The sequence below is a fragment of the Rasamsonia emersonii genome (assembly GCF_000968595.1).
Source record: "Rasamsonia emersonii CBS 393.64 chromosome Unknown ctg1118621760406, whole genome shotgun sequence".
In the NCBI taxonomy this organism is placed as follows: domain Eukaryota; kingdom Fungi; phylum Ascomycota; class Eurotiomycetes; order Eurotiales; family Trichocomaceae; genus Rasamsonia; species Rasamsonia emersonii.
The window spans coordinates 18,713-32,057 of record NW_013563023.1 but is presented as its reverse complement, the minus strand read 5'-3'; the positions used below and the strand labels follow the sequence as shown (position 1 = coordinate 32,057).

Sequence of the window (13,345 nt, the reverse complement as noted above, 5' to 3'; positions counted from 1 at the left end):
GGAAAAGAAAGAAAGAGAGAGAGAGAGAGAAAGGAAAAGAAAAAGAAAAAAAAAACGAGGACCGTCAGTATCAGCATCAGTATCAGTATCCATGGCCATGGATGATAGATAATAGATCATTCATAACAATATTGATAATATAATATAGTACAGTGTAGGGGATTGGTGACACAGGTTGTACTGTACCTGATTATGTTTTTTATTTAATTTCTTTATTTATTTCTCTTCGTTCATATACGGAGTACACTGGAAGTACTAATATCTATATTAATTAATATCCAAAAAAAAAAAAGAAAAGTGTGACTAATTAATTAGTGGACTGGTAGCTACTATTACTTACCTATACCTATATATTTAAATTCGTCACTTCATTTCTAAGTATGTACTATGGACTATGTCCTACGTACTACTACGTATGTACTGTTTTGTTTTGCAAGCTTCCGCTAATGTTATTATCTCTCTTTTTTTTACTGTTTCAAGATAAGGATTTTCTGTGATCGAGTGATATCATCAATCAAGTTTCGCTCGATGAAGTACGTACGTAAGATGATTGATATCATAGAATTTCCATTATTATTGATTGATTATTGATTAGATTGTTTCTTTCGGCCTACTGTAGCTATGTATTACCTAGGTTGCAGACTGACTTCAACTCTATTACCATCTCTGCTATCTCTGTGATCCCTGGCTATCGACCACTGCTCCACTCACGTAGATAATAACTACTATTATTCGTACTATTCATCAAGCAAAGTATTAGATTAGGTATTGTGTACATACATACCGGGCCGGATCGGATCGGATCGGATCGCACAGACAAGACAGGACATCTATGGCACAGAGATAAATAAACATGACATATGACAAGAGAAGCAAAAATAAGGGGACATTAAAACATAAAAAAAAGCGCAAAAAACCTGGCCAAAAGATAATGGCCAGGAATGCAAACACACCAACTTTATGCAATGACGTACAGTACATACAGTACAATATATGCCTGTCCTCTCTTTCCGACGCGACAAGCCGGGCCTCGCGGCCAACCCGTATATGCTTCCTATAATGCTTCCCAGAAGCCTCCCTACCCGAAGGAACACCGCCACCGGGTAAACCCACTCCATGACCGTCATTCATTAGACAGTAGCATCTCTATTAGTGAACCTCAAGGGGGAAAAAAAATTAACCGCTCCTCCGCCTGTCGACTAGAAGCAGCCGACGCCAAGATTAGGATCAAACTTGCCCGTCCAAACAAGCAGCCAAAGCATGCTGTCAGTCTGTCCAAGCACAGCTGATTCTTTAAGCCTTGCGAGACCGCGTCACGGGTCCGTTCTGACGAGCAGACGACACCGCAGAGCCATTGGTCTTGTTGGACTTGGCGCTGCCGTTGGTCAGCGAGCTGGACACGGACGGAACCTCAAAGTTCTTCATCTCGATCGCAGCCTGCTTGCCCGTGTTCCGACGCGGCCGTCCGCCCTTGCCCGTCTTCTTGTACGTCGCCAGGTAGAACGAGATAAACAGCAGGAGGTACGAGCTCAGGATGGCAATGCCAGAGAAGGCCGCAAACTCTTCACCCGCGCAGCTGCCCATGTTGGGCGCCCAGGGGAAATAGGTGTACGCGAAGTAGGTGTACGAAGCGAAGTAGACGAACCCTACGACAGTCAGAAAACCCGCAATAGCTGATCATACCGCCGAGAATACCCACCAAGGTCAATGACAAACTGGATGATCTGGAGACGGGTGATCCACTCCTTCCACCAGATGCGGATGCCACGGGCGCTCTGGAAGTAGTACCAGTACATGACCACGTGGACTGTCAGATTCAGCGTGATCGGAACCCACGACACGGCCGTCAAGCCGATCAACTGGGTGTAGCACAGGAGGGCGGTGGCGCCATGGTGGTAGGTGTGCAGGAACGTCAGAGGCTTCTTCTTGAGGAACAGGAAGACGGTGTCGAGGAGTTCAAGGTATTTGGTCAAGTAGTTGAGCTGTCGACCCGTCAGTCTTCTATGCGCGATTCGCCTGTCCTCCCAGCAGCACTCACATAGTACAAGACCACCAATTGCTGAGTCCAACCACCCTCATGACGGCAGATAGCGAAGAAGATGCCATTCCGGTACACCGTGGGCAACAGCTGCTCAATAAAGAGGGCCAGCAAGATCGCACTGATGGCGGTCAGGTAGAGATTGTGGATCATGAACAGGCCATTGAGCTTCAGCGCGGGGAACCGCTTCATCACCTCGCGACCGCCAAAGATGACGACATAGTAGGTGATCAGAGCGGCGGCCGTCTCCTTGAAGGTCGACATCGGGGTGACACCGGCGACGAAGCGGAAGTCGTCAGCAGGGTACCCCACGACCTTCTCAAAGGCCTTGCTGAAGATGGGCCATAGCTGGATCCCAAAAGGGCGGTCGATGGAGGGAAGAGGGATATTTTTCAACACGTCCAGCGACATGATGGCGTGCGACGGGGGGGGGGGGGGGGATTAGGGATTAGAGACGAGAAGCGAGCACGGCAGGACACTTGGTCGACCCTTCGAATTGGGATGCTGCTGGTTATTTGGGCCCAACGCCCGTTTTGTTGAGCGGAGACGCGACCAACAAAAAACGACCCGTCGCAGACCCGGGAAAGCGGATTATAAGGACGTACTCGCGCACAAGGCTGAAGGAGCGACAGGAGAAGAGAAGACCAAAAGAAAGGGAAGAAGAATTGGGCGCCAGCAAGGCAGAGAAGACGGCGGCTGGAGGCAGAGAAGGGGAAAAAGAGGACACGGCGAAGGTGAATGAATTCAGTTTGGCTGGCTCTGCGTCTGGGCGTCCGATAGGCCGCACACGCTGCCTCGGTCGGGCTTAGCGGCTCGCGGGCCGGCGTAAAAGGGGCAGCCGGCACGTACCACCAGGTATCTGCAGGTACCTGTGCGAGGGATTTGCCGCGGGAAGTACAAAAAGATACCTGTGGGTACCTCGCATGTGGTGATCTTCGCATGTGAGGCCAGCTTAAGTCGCGTCTCCTCTGCAACCCTGCAGTCCGGTAAACGTTGTTGCTTCCGATGTCTCCGAAGTAATCAATCCAGCTCCGCCAGAATAGTACTTGGGTGACGATGGAATTAGCTGCCAATCTGGATATAAAGATGCCAATTAATGTAAAGAAGCATCTGGAGCACGAAGAAATCTATCGTCGTATCTGCTAAATGACAACAATGCTGTCAGCACCTAAATGCTACCCCGGTACATGTTATGCAGGCATAAACACAAATATGCCTGGGATGTTGGCCATTCCAGCCGCCGAGATATGCGATAGGCCTATCTATCGAACAATCAGGCAGATCAGATCTAGACGAATTAGTATTAAGTGGCTTGTGGTTGGATCGTGCGTTGAATTCCGTAATAATAATACGGAGGACGGGGTACAGAGCACTCCTGCCAGCAGCTTCTGGCCTAATCGATTGCTGATAGAAACAAAACTACTCCGTAGTCTTGGACAGAACAATTCAAGTGGTACAAATTTGCGTCTGCTCTACCACACACGTCATAAACCGGGCGTGCGGCCAGCTATCCGGAAACAGATTGCCTGGCAGCCTGGGCGCCTCAGGCAGCAACATCACACCACCCGCGAAAACCCGTTTCGCCTCAGCAGCGCCGGTCGACCGTTCTCTGGCCTTCGTCCGCTTCACCATCCTTACCCAGACGCACCCTCGTTGCAGACCACCGCTCAGCACCTGGTTTTTCTTTCCTTCTTTTCCTGCCCAATGGCTTCCACCACCCTCTTCCGCATCGCTTCGCGAACGGCCCGCCCGGCCAGCTTCGCCAGAGCTTCCTACGCTTCCCGGTCGGCCCTTGCTGCCCGCTCGACTCTCGGCAGTGCCAACAGCTTCAGCACCTCGTCCAAACGCCTCAGCGCCGGCCACGAGGAGGAGACCTACGAGGAGTTCTCGGCCAGGTAGGCAGCCGTCCCATTGAGCCCTGGGCTGGTCGCGAGAACGAACGATCAGGGAACTGTCAGGGAATGCGGCCCATCCCCGACAAAAGACCTTTTCTTTCGGACCAGCGTCGCCTCAGGGAGTTGTTTCAACTGAGCCGTGTTTCTGATGGACCAATTGCAGATATGAGAAGGAATTCGATGCCGTGCAGGATGTCTTCGAGCTGCAGGTACGTTTCGCTCTCGTCCGCTCACGTCGTCTGTCCCTGCGGAAAAGACAGAGCCCGGTATCCCGGGACGGGTTTTGCTGGATTGGCCGTGATGCCATTGGCCGACACAATCACCCCGACAACAGCAACAGACAGCAACATCTGACTAACCCTGCCATCACAGCGCAACCTGAACAATGCCTTTGCCTACGATCTCGTGCCCTCTGTTGAGGTTCTCGCCGCTGCCCTGCGCGCTGCTCGCCGGGTGAACGACTTCCCCACTGCGGTCCGGATCTTCGAAGGTGCGCCTGCAGCCCGCAATCACATAAGGCGATAATCTAACTAGAACTTCGTACAGGTATCAAGGCCAAGGTCGAGAACGAGAACCAGTACCACCAGTACCTTGAGAAGCTGGACGGTCTGAGGAAGGAGCTTGGCGTCGCTCTGCGGGAGGAGCTCTACCCTGAGAACCAGTAAATGTAGTGTCGTCGCAGAAACAAAAAACTGTCACAAATACCATCCATTTTTCAACCCAAACAACCTTTTTGGAAAGCTGTATAGATACATAGAGAAGGTGCAGGCAGGGAATCAATCCAATCGAATCGATCGATCAATACCATACCAATATCAATACCAATACAATACCAATATCAATGCAAGTGTCTGATGAATGAACTGATTGATTGATTGAAACGGTGTCTGTGGAGCGAGCCGAGCCGAGTTGCACGGTGTTTGTGGTGTTTTTTCGTCGTCGTTGTCTATCTCTTGTTGTTTCTTTTCCTTTTTTTTTTGGTCAATTGAGTGTTTAATCAATCCATCAATCCATCATCATCCATCTATTGATATCCATCCCATTCTATCCGATACTATCCTCTCCCGACAGACCTGACAGACCTGATCTGACTGAATTTCAGTCCGTCCTATCTATCTACGTACCTGCCTGCGGCCTGCCAACGAACGAACAATCAAACAAACAAATTTCTTTATCAACTCGGCTCAGCTCAGCTTAGCTCAGCTCAGCTCAACAGTCGTGTAAATGGCAACTATCTTTGTATTGTTGATGATTAAGTCATTTTCCTTTTCGATGCGGATGTCGACGCTTAAACAAAGATATTCGAATAAGTAAACAACTAACTAAATAAATAACTAAATAAATTCATATAACAGAAAAAGAAAAAGGATTATATCCAGTCGTACAGTGCAGATCTTTTCGGAGAAGAAAGAACAAGAAACGAGACATCATGTCAAATCAATCCAAACCCACCGCGTTATATAATATATATTATATAACGTTGAGTTTCGTACCTAGGTACAGTACCTACCTACATACCTACCTAGTTAAGGCACAGTAACTGACTGATTGACTGACAACAATAACAGACATAACAAATAACAAGGGAGTAGAGTAACAGAAAAAAAAAGAACAGCGTATATAGCTAAATAAATACAAGAAAAAGATTGATTAATTGCAAAAAAAAAAAGCAATGTCAAGTTTGCTTTAATCTTTCATGAAAAAAACCCAGCCTGTCCGTGAACGCCGTCCCGTTGTATGTATTGTTTATAGCTTGACTCGATTCGATTCGATTCGATCTTCTTCTTCTCCTTCTTTCTTCTTCTTTTAATCGTTTTTGTGCAACAATGACCATTGTTGGTTCATTTTCTTAATATGATTTAAATATAGTCATGTCGGGGATTTTTCTTTTCTTTTTTCTTCTGAATCTCCTCTCGGAGGAGGAAATATCCGAGGAAATGTGTGAATGAATGAGGTATCGTGTGTTTGCTGGCTGAGTCATGCGGTTCAGTGGGTTCCGACGTATTTGAAATAGTTTGGTCGGCAATCCTCCTTCGCCAGGAAGGGCTCTCCGGCGTAGAACTGGCCTGGCGTGCAGCCCTTGCACTTGGGGGAGTTGGGGCAGTTGAAGTAGGGAATGTGTCGGTAGCCGATGTCGCGGAACCTGCGATAAACAACGTCAGGAAACGCAACCAGGTTTAAACACTGGAAGAGACACGCACCAATGCACCTTGCTCGCGTCTTCAAACAAACCCAGCGCGATGGAGTGGACCGGCGCGTCACCCCATCGCTCATAGAAGAATCCACCCGCCCGATCCAGGTGGTTAAAGTACGCCTCGTATTGCTCGCTGCGGAAAAAGTCCAGGTCCCCAATCTCGAAATTCGACCAGAAGTGACAGGTCGAATAGCCGTTCGCTTTCTTCGTGTGCTCGGGCCGCAACGTGTCATCCACCAGCCACTCCATCATGTTGTTTTCGTGCAGGTACTCCGGGTGTGCGGCGAGGAATCGCTTCGTCTCCGGCCACAGGCTGGGAAGACTCTCCGGCGCGTCGAAGAGGTTGATCGTGAAGCCGTACGTCTTGTTGTGGTCCTGCATGTACCGGAACACATCATAGTCGATGTTGCAGAAGAACTGGACATTGGGTTCCACGCGCCAGTAGTATCGCATGTTCTGCAGAGCCGGGTGCTTGTAGAACATGCCGCTGTTCCACCGACACATCTGGTGATAAGATAGCTTGTCGCTGTATTGGATGCCGTTCTCCTTCAGGAGCTGGGCCGATTCCTCGAACAGATCCATATTGATCCAGTCCGGGACGTCCCAATGTTCCTTTGGCACCAGCTCTGTAGCAATTGTCAGCACCTGCGTCCCGAAACACATCTTCCTTCCACCGCATACCGTAGTTGCATTTGGCCTTGGTCACTTCTTGGGTGCGCCTCTTGAACTCCTCGGTGAAGGGCTTGTCGTTGAAAAACGTCCAGGGGTAGTTGAACTTGTGGTTCCACGTTCGCTCGAGGTCGCGCATCGTCGGAATCAGCTGGTCCAGCTCTTCATTGCGGACGAGGACGAGCAGAGTCGCATTGATCCGGGCGGAGTTGGGGCTGTCGGGGGCGTAGTCGTGGTCTTCGGCTCGCCATAACACACCTTCAGGCTCCCCAGTCGCTGCAAACAATCAGTACTGTGCCTCCTAAAGCAAACACAAAAGAGCATACGATCTAAGAGCGGATCTTTCTTCATGCCGTTCACCAGCTTGCCCCTTCCGGGGAACCCCGTCGGGGACCTGGAGAACTGGAAGATGAGAACCAGCACCAGCAGGATGGTGACTGCTCCGAGGAGCCGCAGCGGCCTTGCGACAGCCATGTTGGCATGGAGAGGGCAGGCAGGACAGTAAGAGAGAAGAAATTGTTGCGGCGGAGGACACAGGATGCATTGCCTCCGGTTGATGTCTTCGATCTCTGCGATGAGTCTCGAAGCGCCGGTTGGCTGGCGTTGAGGCCGCCTTGCCCGGACGGGACTAGCGCGGCAGCACACGCGTCCGCGGAATTGTCAGGAGATCGCCAGTCACACAACAACAGTATAACGACTGATTGAGATAACTCAGATAAGATAGTCTGATATCAGACTCAGACTGGATTTGCGTGGGCGTTCCCATGACGCCTGCGCGCCAGTCTCCAGCATGGCCCGCTCGGCCACAGTTGGCGCCCTGACCGACGAGCTCATTGCCGTCGTCGCGAAAACACCCGACAAGGTAATCCATAATCTAGATGACTTCAGTATAGTACAGTTGCTAATGTCTGCAGACTACGTCGCGCTTCAAGAGCTTGAGAACTCGCTCCGAGGCGGTCCTGAGGGACAACACGACGTGGGGACGAACAGACCCCTTCGCCGTGACCAAGCAGCTGGATGGCCTTCAGGAGAAATTCCGCGTCCTCAACAGGGATGACCTGGCTGACGCTTTGTACGTCCGCTTAGCGGAGCTGAACGAGCAGCGCGTGCCCTGGGCTCCAGAGGTCCTGTCCTTGCTGCTGCAGCTGTCGGATCGGCCAGCAGCACTATCCAAACCACCCAAGTTCGAGCTCCAGAGGCCCCAAGAGCCTGCACGCTTGACATGGTCCGATCTGGATGCCTCGGGCGCCGCGTATGCCGAGGAAGACATCTGGAATGACATTGACTTTGCCGCTGAGTCTTCTTCGGATGATGACTACTCGACCGTCTCGAGTGACGTCTCCATTCCGAAGATTGTGCCGCAGAGCACCAAGCCGTCGCAAGATGACTTTGTCGTGCCAGAGGAGCTTTTCTCGACAGGCGAAGATGAGGACTTGATTGCTACCATCAAGAGTGGCCATTTCTGGGAGTACGACTCGGCGGCCATTCGAGAATTCTCCGAAAGCCACACCCGCTATATCACCGAACTGCAGGCCGCTCGAGAGATTCTCTTTATGCTCCAGGGCCTTCCCACGTCGCTATTCTGGCACCTTGATGATAGCGTCGAAGTTGATCGAAGATATGCTCTCCGCCACTCGTCGAACCCGGCTTTCTTGCACATCCTTCGTTCCTGTGCCTCGATTGGAGCCAAAATAGGTGATTTGAGGAGATTTGTCAAGACACCCCAGTCTGTGATATTTCTGCAGACGTTTGTCCGAGGTGTTGAAGAGCATCTGCGGGCGTTCGACGCGGCCCTGTCGAGACTGCAATTGCAGTATTTGTCACTGGGCCAGGTGGTGACGGTCAGCTTGCTACAACTGATGGAAGACGTCAAAAATGAGTCGCGAGTGCTCCTCTTGCTAGCCGACTTGGTGGCGCAACTGAAAACGGCGCCCTCTGACAAGTCGTTCGTGTGCCTCGACTATTTGTATGACCTGGTTTGCATGAACCAGGCGGCCGGTAACGATCGTGATTTCAAATGCCTTGCAAGGCTATTTTTTGACTGCTTTGAGGCTTATACGCGGCCAATCCGGCTGTGGATGGAAACGGGAGAATTGGACGCCGCGCAGGGGACTTTCTTCATCCGCGATACCCGCCACACCAACGACCTGCGAACCCTTTGGCATGACTGGTACACGTTGGACGAGACATTCGGTCGTCTGAACGCTCCCAAGTTCCTGAAGCCTGCTGCTCACAAAGTTTTCACGACGGGAAAGAGCATGATTTTCCTTCGAAACCTGAATATCACGCCTGAGGACTTGGATTCCTTCGAGAGGACTTCTCTGGCTTTCGAGGACGTCTGCCCCGATGATGCATCCTTGCTCATGATCCCGTTCTCGGGACTGCTTGACGCGGCGTTCGAGAAGCTGATCGACACGAACCACCGTCTGGCCTCGAATCTTCTGCGAGAGCAGCTCGACCAGCAATGCGGGCTCTGGACATCTCTCTCGGCATTAGAATACATCTATTTGTGTCGCGACATTACCATCTCTTCCACCATCGACAGCAAGATATTCGAGCTGCTCGATCGAGGTCGAGGAGTCTGGAATGACCGATTCCTGCTGACGGAGTTGGTGCAAAGCGCGTTCAGCGACGTCCCGTCCGTCGATTCTTCCAGACTCATAGTGCGCTCATCGCGAGGCCCTTACCACGACGTGGGGAATCGCAGTCGCACGGTGAAGGTCCTCAAGTCGTTGTCTATCGACTACGTCCTGCCATGGCCCGTTGCGAACATCATAACGAAGAACTCGATTCTCACCTACCAGCGTATCTGGACATTTCTGATGCAAATCCGCCGAGCAAAGTACATATTGGAGCGGCAGCGTCTGCGGAAAGAGCGCGGCAGCAGCAACACCGATCCAGAATTTGACGGTGAAGACGACAACATGGGCTATGTTGTCCGGCACGGCCTTCTCTGGTTCACCAACATCCTCTACAGCCACCTGACAGAACTGGTCATCGCGATGGCGACCTCGTCGATGCAGAAATCCCTCGCGGCGGCCAAAGACGTCGACGGCATGATCGCCGCGCATCAGGCGTACATGTCGTCGCTAGAAGAGCAGTGCCTGCTGTCGAAGAACCTGGCGCCCATCTACCAGGCCGTTATCAGCCTGCTGGATCTCTGTGTCCATTTCGCCGACATCCAAGCTGCGCGCTGCGGGGGACAGAATCAATTCGATCAGACGACCCGTTCGGTTGGAAGTGCTGCTGGCCGTAGACATGTCTCTCACAGTTATCGTAAGCGGAATCGACGCGTGTCCATCTCGGATGATGATGAAAATACTTTCGATGAAGACGACGACGATGAGGATGAAGACGAAGACGAAGGCAACACAACCAGCATCTCCTTCTTGGAATCCCCCTATTCCCATCGCCTGCGCCATGTCCGCGACCAGTTTGATCGTTTGCTTTCCTTCATTGTGGCGGGGCTGCGTGGCGTGGGTCGTATCGACGGTGAGCAGAGCTGGGAGATGCTAGTAGAGAGACTGGAATGGAAAAGAGAGCGACGTAATATGTAATTTAAAATACTGTATGAATGTATGAATGAATTCGAATGAATGAATGAATAATTGATCTGACGTTGTAGAAATTCGACTACTACATGTTCGGGAAATCCATCAGCAGTGCCTAAGTGTAGCAATCTGGAGTGCATCGGGATACTCGATAATCGATACTTGGACGCGCATCTATCCTATCCTATCTATCCATCTTATCCTTATTCATCATCTTTAAAAATGAAGAAAGTAAAAAATAAAAATTAATACTAATATTAGTTTATCTTCCGTGTAGATAGAGAGCGATATAACGAACTGCAGACAGACACACACACACACACACACACAAAAGACAAATAAAACAGCTAACAGCAACCAAAGACCTTTGAAATAGTGGGAATAGAATCAAGATCGAGTCGACTCCTTCACATGTTAGAGTAAATAATCTCTGGATTTCATCTCAGTGTACGTACATTACGTGCCTACTGCTTCCACAGTTGAGTTCATTTCCAGCAGTATGTAAATATATACATACAAATCTAAGCTACAGCTCAAGATCCCCGTAACGAGATTCAAACTCGAACAGCCGCAATATCGACGTCTTTCTTATGAGCCGCTCTGTCATTGTCATGTATGGATTTGGGGGAAGAACTGGCACGAGGCGGGATGATCAGATACAAGATCATGGCGGAGTTCCGCCCCGCCAGCCGGACGGAGCGGGCAGCGGGCAGGCAGGCAGGCAGCGGGGATCCATCCATCTGCTGTCAAGCAGACAGAACATACAGCCGTCGATGATCGGTCGGAAGATTCCAGTACTGTATGTACAGTACACCGCCGCTGTGGCGAGGGTCGGAGATTTGCACATACATGTCTTCTGCATGTACTGTACAGTACAGTACTTGAGGCACCCAATCGTCTCTGAGGGTCTATCGTTCGAACGTCTTGCTGCGACGCAAGTATGTAGATGCGTCTCGCCCATTTTGCTTCGTAATGTCCTAGGCCAGCAGATAAGCATACGAAGCATACTCCATACGAGAATGGACTGACTGACTCATGTACATACTTACATTCCTTCCAGTTGACACCAATTAATCACTTCCGTTCTAGACTTAATACAACAATAGAGCTGCTATGCTAGCAGGCTGCGCCCTATGTGGTCTCGTGTGGTCTCGTGTGGTCTTGTTCGTATTGAGGTTCGTATCCTGGTCGGGTTGTGTGAGTCAGTTACCTTCAGCTCAGCTGCTGCTGAGCAGAAACCCTAATTCCCATACTAGCAAGGCCAGGCAAGGCCAGGCCCATGCATGCATGCATGCATCAAGCTGCAAGGGCTGAGGCTGAGCCTTGGCCTTAAGGACTTACTGGTCAGCCTTACCGCAGCATTAATTATAATAGATAAGAATGAGAATAAGAATAAGCAGAGCCTCATTCATTCATTCATTCATTCATTCAATTATTTCAAAGGGGAAAAACAAATAATATATATATAGTAGCGAATACGCATTCATATGAAATCGTGTATACCATACCTCCTTACATTACATTCTCCATAGAATTTTTACTAATAGAATCAACACTACTATTTCATTTATCCAACCACTGATATTTTCTAATATGTCCCTCCTCCCCCTTCTCGACTTCTCACTGTTTATTTCCGGCACACCCACAAAAAAGAAGCACTTCGCCGACGCCCTCGTACAAAGCTTCAAGGACCATGGCTTCGTGCGGCTGATCAATCATCCCATTCCGGAGGAGATTATGAAGGGTGCTCTCTCCTACGTCAGTACATACATACATGTCCTCTACACAGTGTATATGCATGTGTCATACTGACTATGCTACCTTCCAAAGTCAGCGCGCTTCTTCAACCTCCCTGACGAGGAGAAATCCCGTATTAGGAACATCCCCGGTCCGCATCTGCAGCGGGGTTGGAGCACTGTTGGCGTCGAGAGGACGGCGCAGCTGCGTGAGGACAATGTGCAGTGTTGGACCGGGGGGGGGGATGATCTTACGGATGAGAGGGTAAGTAAGTAAGCATTTACTAAAATTATTATTATTCTTTTTTAGGAGAATTTTTTTTTACTAAAGTATCTGCAGGAACACTTCGACGCAGGACCGCTCGATGACAGCCTCTATCCCAACCGCTGGCCTAGCGAAGAGCAGCTACCAGGCTTCAAAGCCTTCATCGAGCAAAGCTACTCCCTCTTCCAGGACGTCAGTCTTCAGATCATGCGGATACTGGAACTAGGCCTGGGACTCGAGCCCGACACGTTCGTCAGCCGCTGCATCCCCAGCGCCAGCGAGCTGCGTCTAAACCACTACCCTTCTGTAGACGTGGCGAAGCTGAGAGCTGGCAATGTGAAGCGGACGTGGCCGCACACAGACTTTGGGATCATCACGCTGTTAGTCCAGGGCGAGACGGGGGGTCTGGAGTTGGAGGATCGGCGGAGACCGGGCAAGTTCGTGCCTGTGCCGCCGAACCCGAAGGAGCTGGTCGTCAACGTCAGCGATACTTTGCAGCGGTGGACGAACGGGGTGATCACGGCGGGCCTGCACCAGGTGAGTCCGCCGCCTGGATTCGAGAATCTGAACTCGGAGACGCTGCCGGAGAGGTATTCGTGTGTGTTCTTTCTCAAGGCTGGTCGCGATACGTCTGTCGGGCCTTTGGCGGATTTTGTCACGCCGGAGCGGCCCCAGGCGTATGAGGAGATTACGGCGCTGGAGTATCAGCAGCGGATGACAGAGAAGTTGTATCGCTAGAAATCACGATGGAATGAATCGACATACATAATTCTTTCTTAGCGCCCCTTCCTATATCAATGCAGACATGTACTATTTCATCTGGAATTCTAGATGACGAACCACGCCGCTAAATTTATTGCAGCAATTAATGTACTTTTCGATGCTATCACCATACAAATAATGTAGTTTTTTTTTTAAAGCCTGAACCTGGAAAAACATACCCATGGAATCCATTCATTCATAAACTAAGCTTTGTATGTAGAAACCACCAAAGTTC

At 50.4% G+C, this 13,345-nt stretch overlaps 5 protein-coding genes across 5 annotated transcripts; 3 read left to right on the top strand and 2 right to left on the bottom strand.

Annotated features, from left to right (window-relative positions):
- Positions 1-1,293: 1,293 nt before the first annotated feature.
- Positions 1,294-2,449, bottom strand: T310_6418 (Fatty acid elongase (Gns1); the record flags this gene model as incomplete). The annotated part of the gene is made up of 3 exons (XM_013470766.1): positions 1,294-1,646; positions 1,700-1,982; positions 2,039-2,449. The coding sequence occupies 3 exons, from the start codon at positions 2,447-2,449 to the stop codon at positions 1,294-1,296; spliced, it is 1,047 nt and encodes a 348-aa protein (XP_013326220.1).
- Positions 2,450-3,193: 744 nt separating this feature from the next.
- T310_6417 (Cytochrome c oxidase subunit Va) lies at positions 3,194-4,598 on the top strand (the record flags this gene model as incomplete). The annotated part of the gene is made up of 4 exons (XM_013470765.1): positions 3,194-3,933; positions 4,097-4,142; positions 4,306-4,423; positions 4,480-4,598. The coding sequence occupies 4 exons, from the start codon at positions 3,194-3,196 to the stop codon at positions 4,596-4,598; spliced, it is 1,023 nt and encodes a 340-aa protein (XP_013326219.1).
- A 1,194-nt stretch (positions 4,599-5,792) lies between these two features.
- T310_6416 (Alpha-1,2-mannosyltransferase (Ktr4)) lies at positions 5,793-6,935 on the bottom strand (the record flags this gene model as incomplete). Its single annotated transcript, XM_013470764.1, has 3 exons — positions 5,793-6,076; positions 6,166-6,753; positions 6,809-6,935. The coding sequence occupies 3 exons, from the start codon at positions 6,933-6,935 to the stop codon at positions 5,793-5,795; spliced, it is 999 nt and encodes a 332-aa protein (XP_013326218.1).
- Positions 6,936-7,586: 651 nt separating this feature from the next.
- T310_6415 (Gamma-tubulin complex component GCP5) lies at positions 7,587-11,680 on the top strand (the record flags this gene model as incomplete). The annotated part of the gene is made up of 8 exons (XM_013470763.1): positions 7,587-7,658; positions 7,711-10,349; positions 10,724-10,794; positions 10,827-10,844; positions 11,106-11,146; positions 11,226-11,285; positions 11,454-11,544; positions 11,604-11,680. 8 exons carry the CDS (start codon positions 7,587-7,589, stop codon positions 11,678-11,680), a joined length of 3,069 nt encoding a protein of 1,022 aa, XP_013326217.1.
- Positions 11,681-11,940: 260 nt separating this feature from the next.
- T310_6414 (Gibberellin 20-oxidase) lies at positions 11,941-13,086 on the top strand (the record flags this gene model as incomplete). The annotated part of the gene is made up of 3 exons (XM_013470762.1): positions 11,941-12,105; positions 12,178-12,348; positions 12,424-13,086. The coding sequence occupies 3 exons, from the start codon at positions 11,941-11,943 to the stop codon at positions 13,084-13,086; spliced, it is 999 nt and encodes a 332-aa protein (XP_013326216.1).
- Positions 13,087-13,345: the final 259 nt, after the last annotated feature.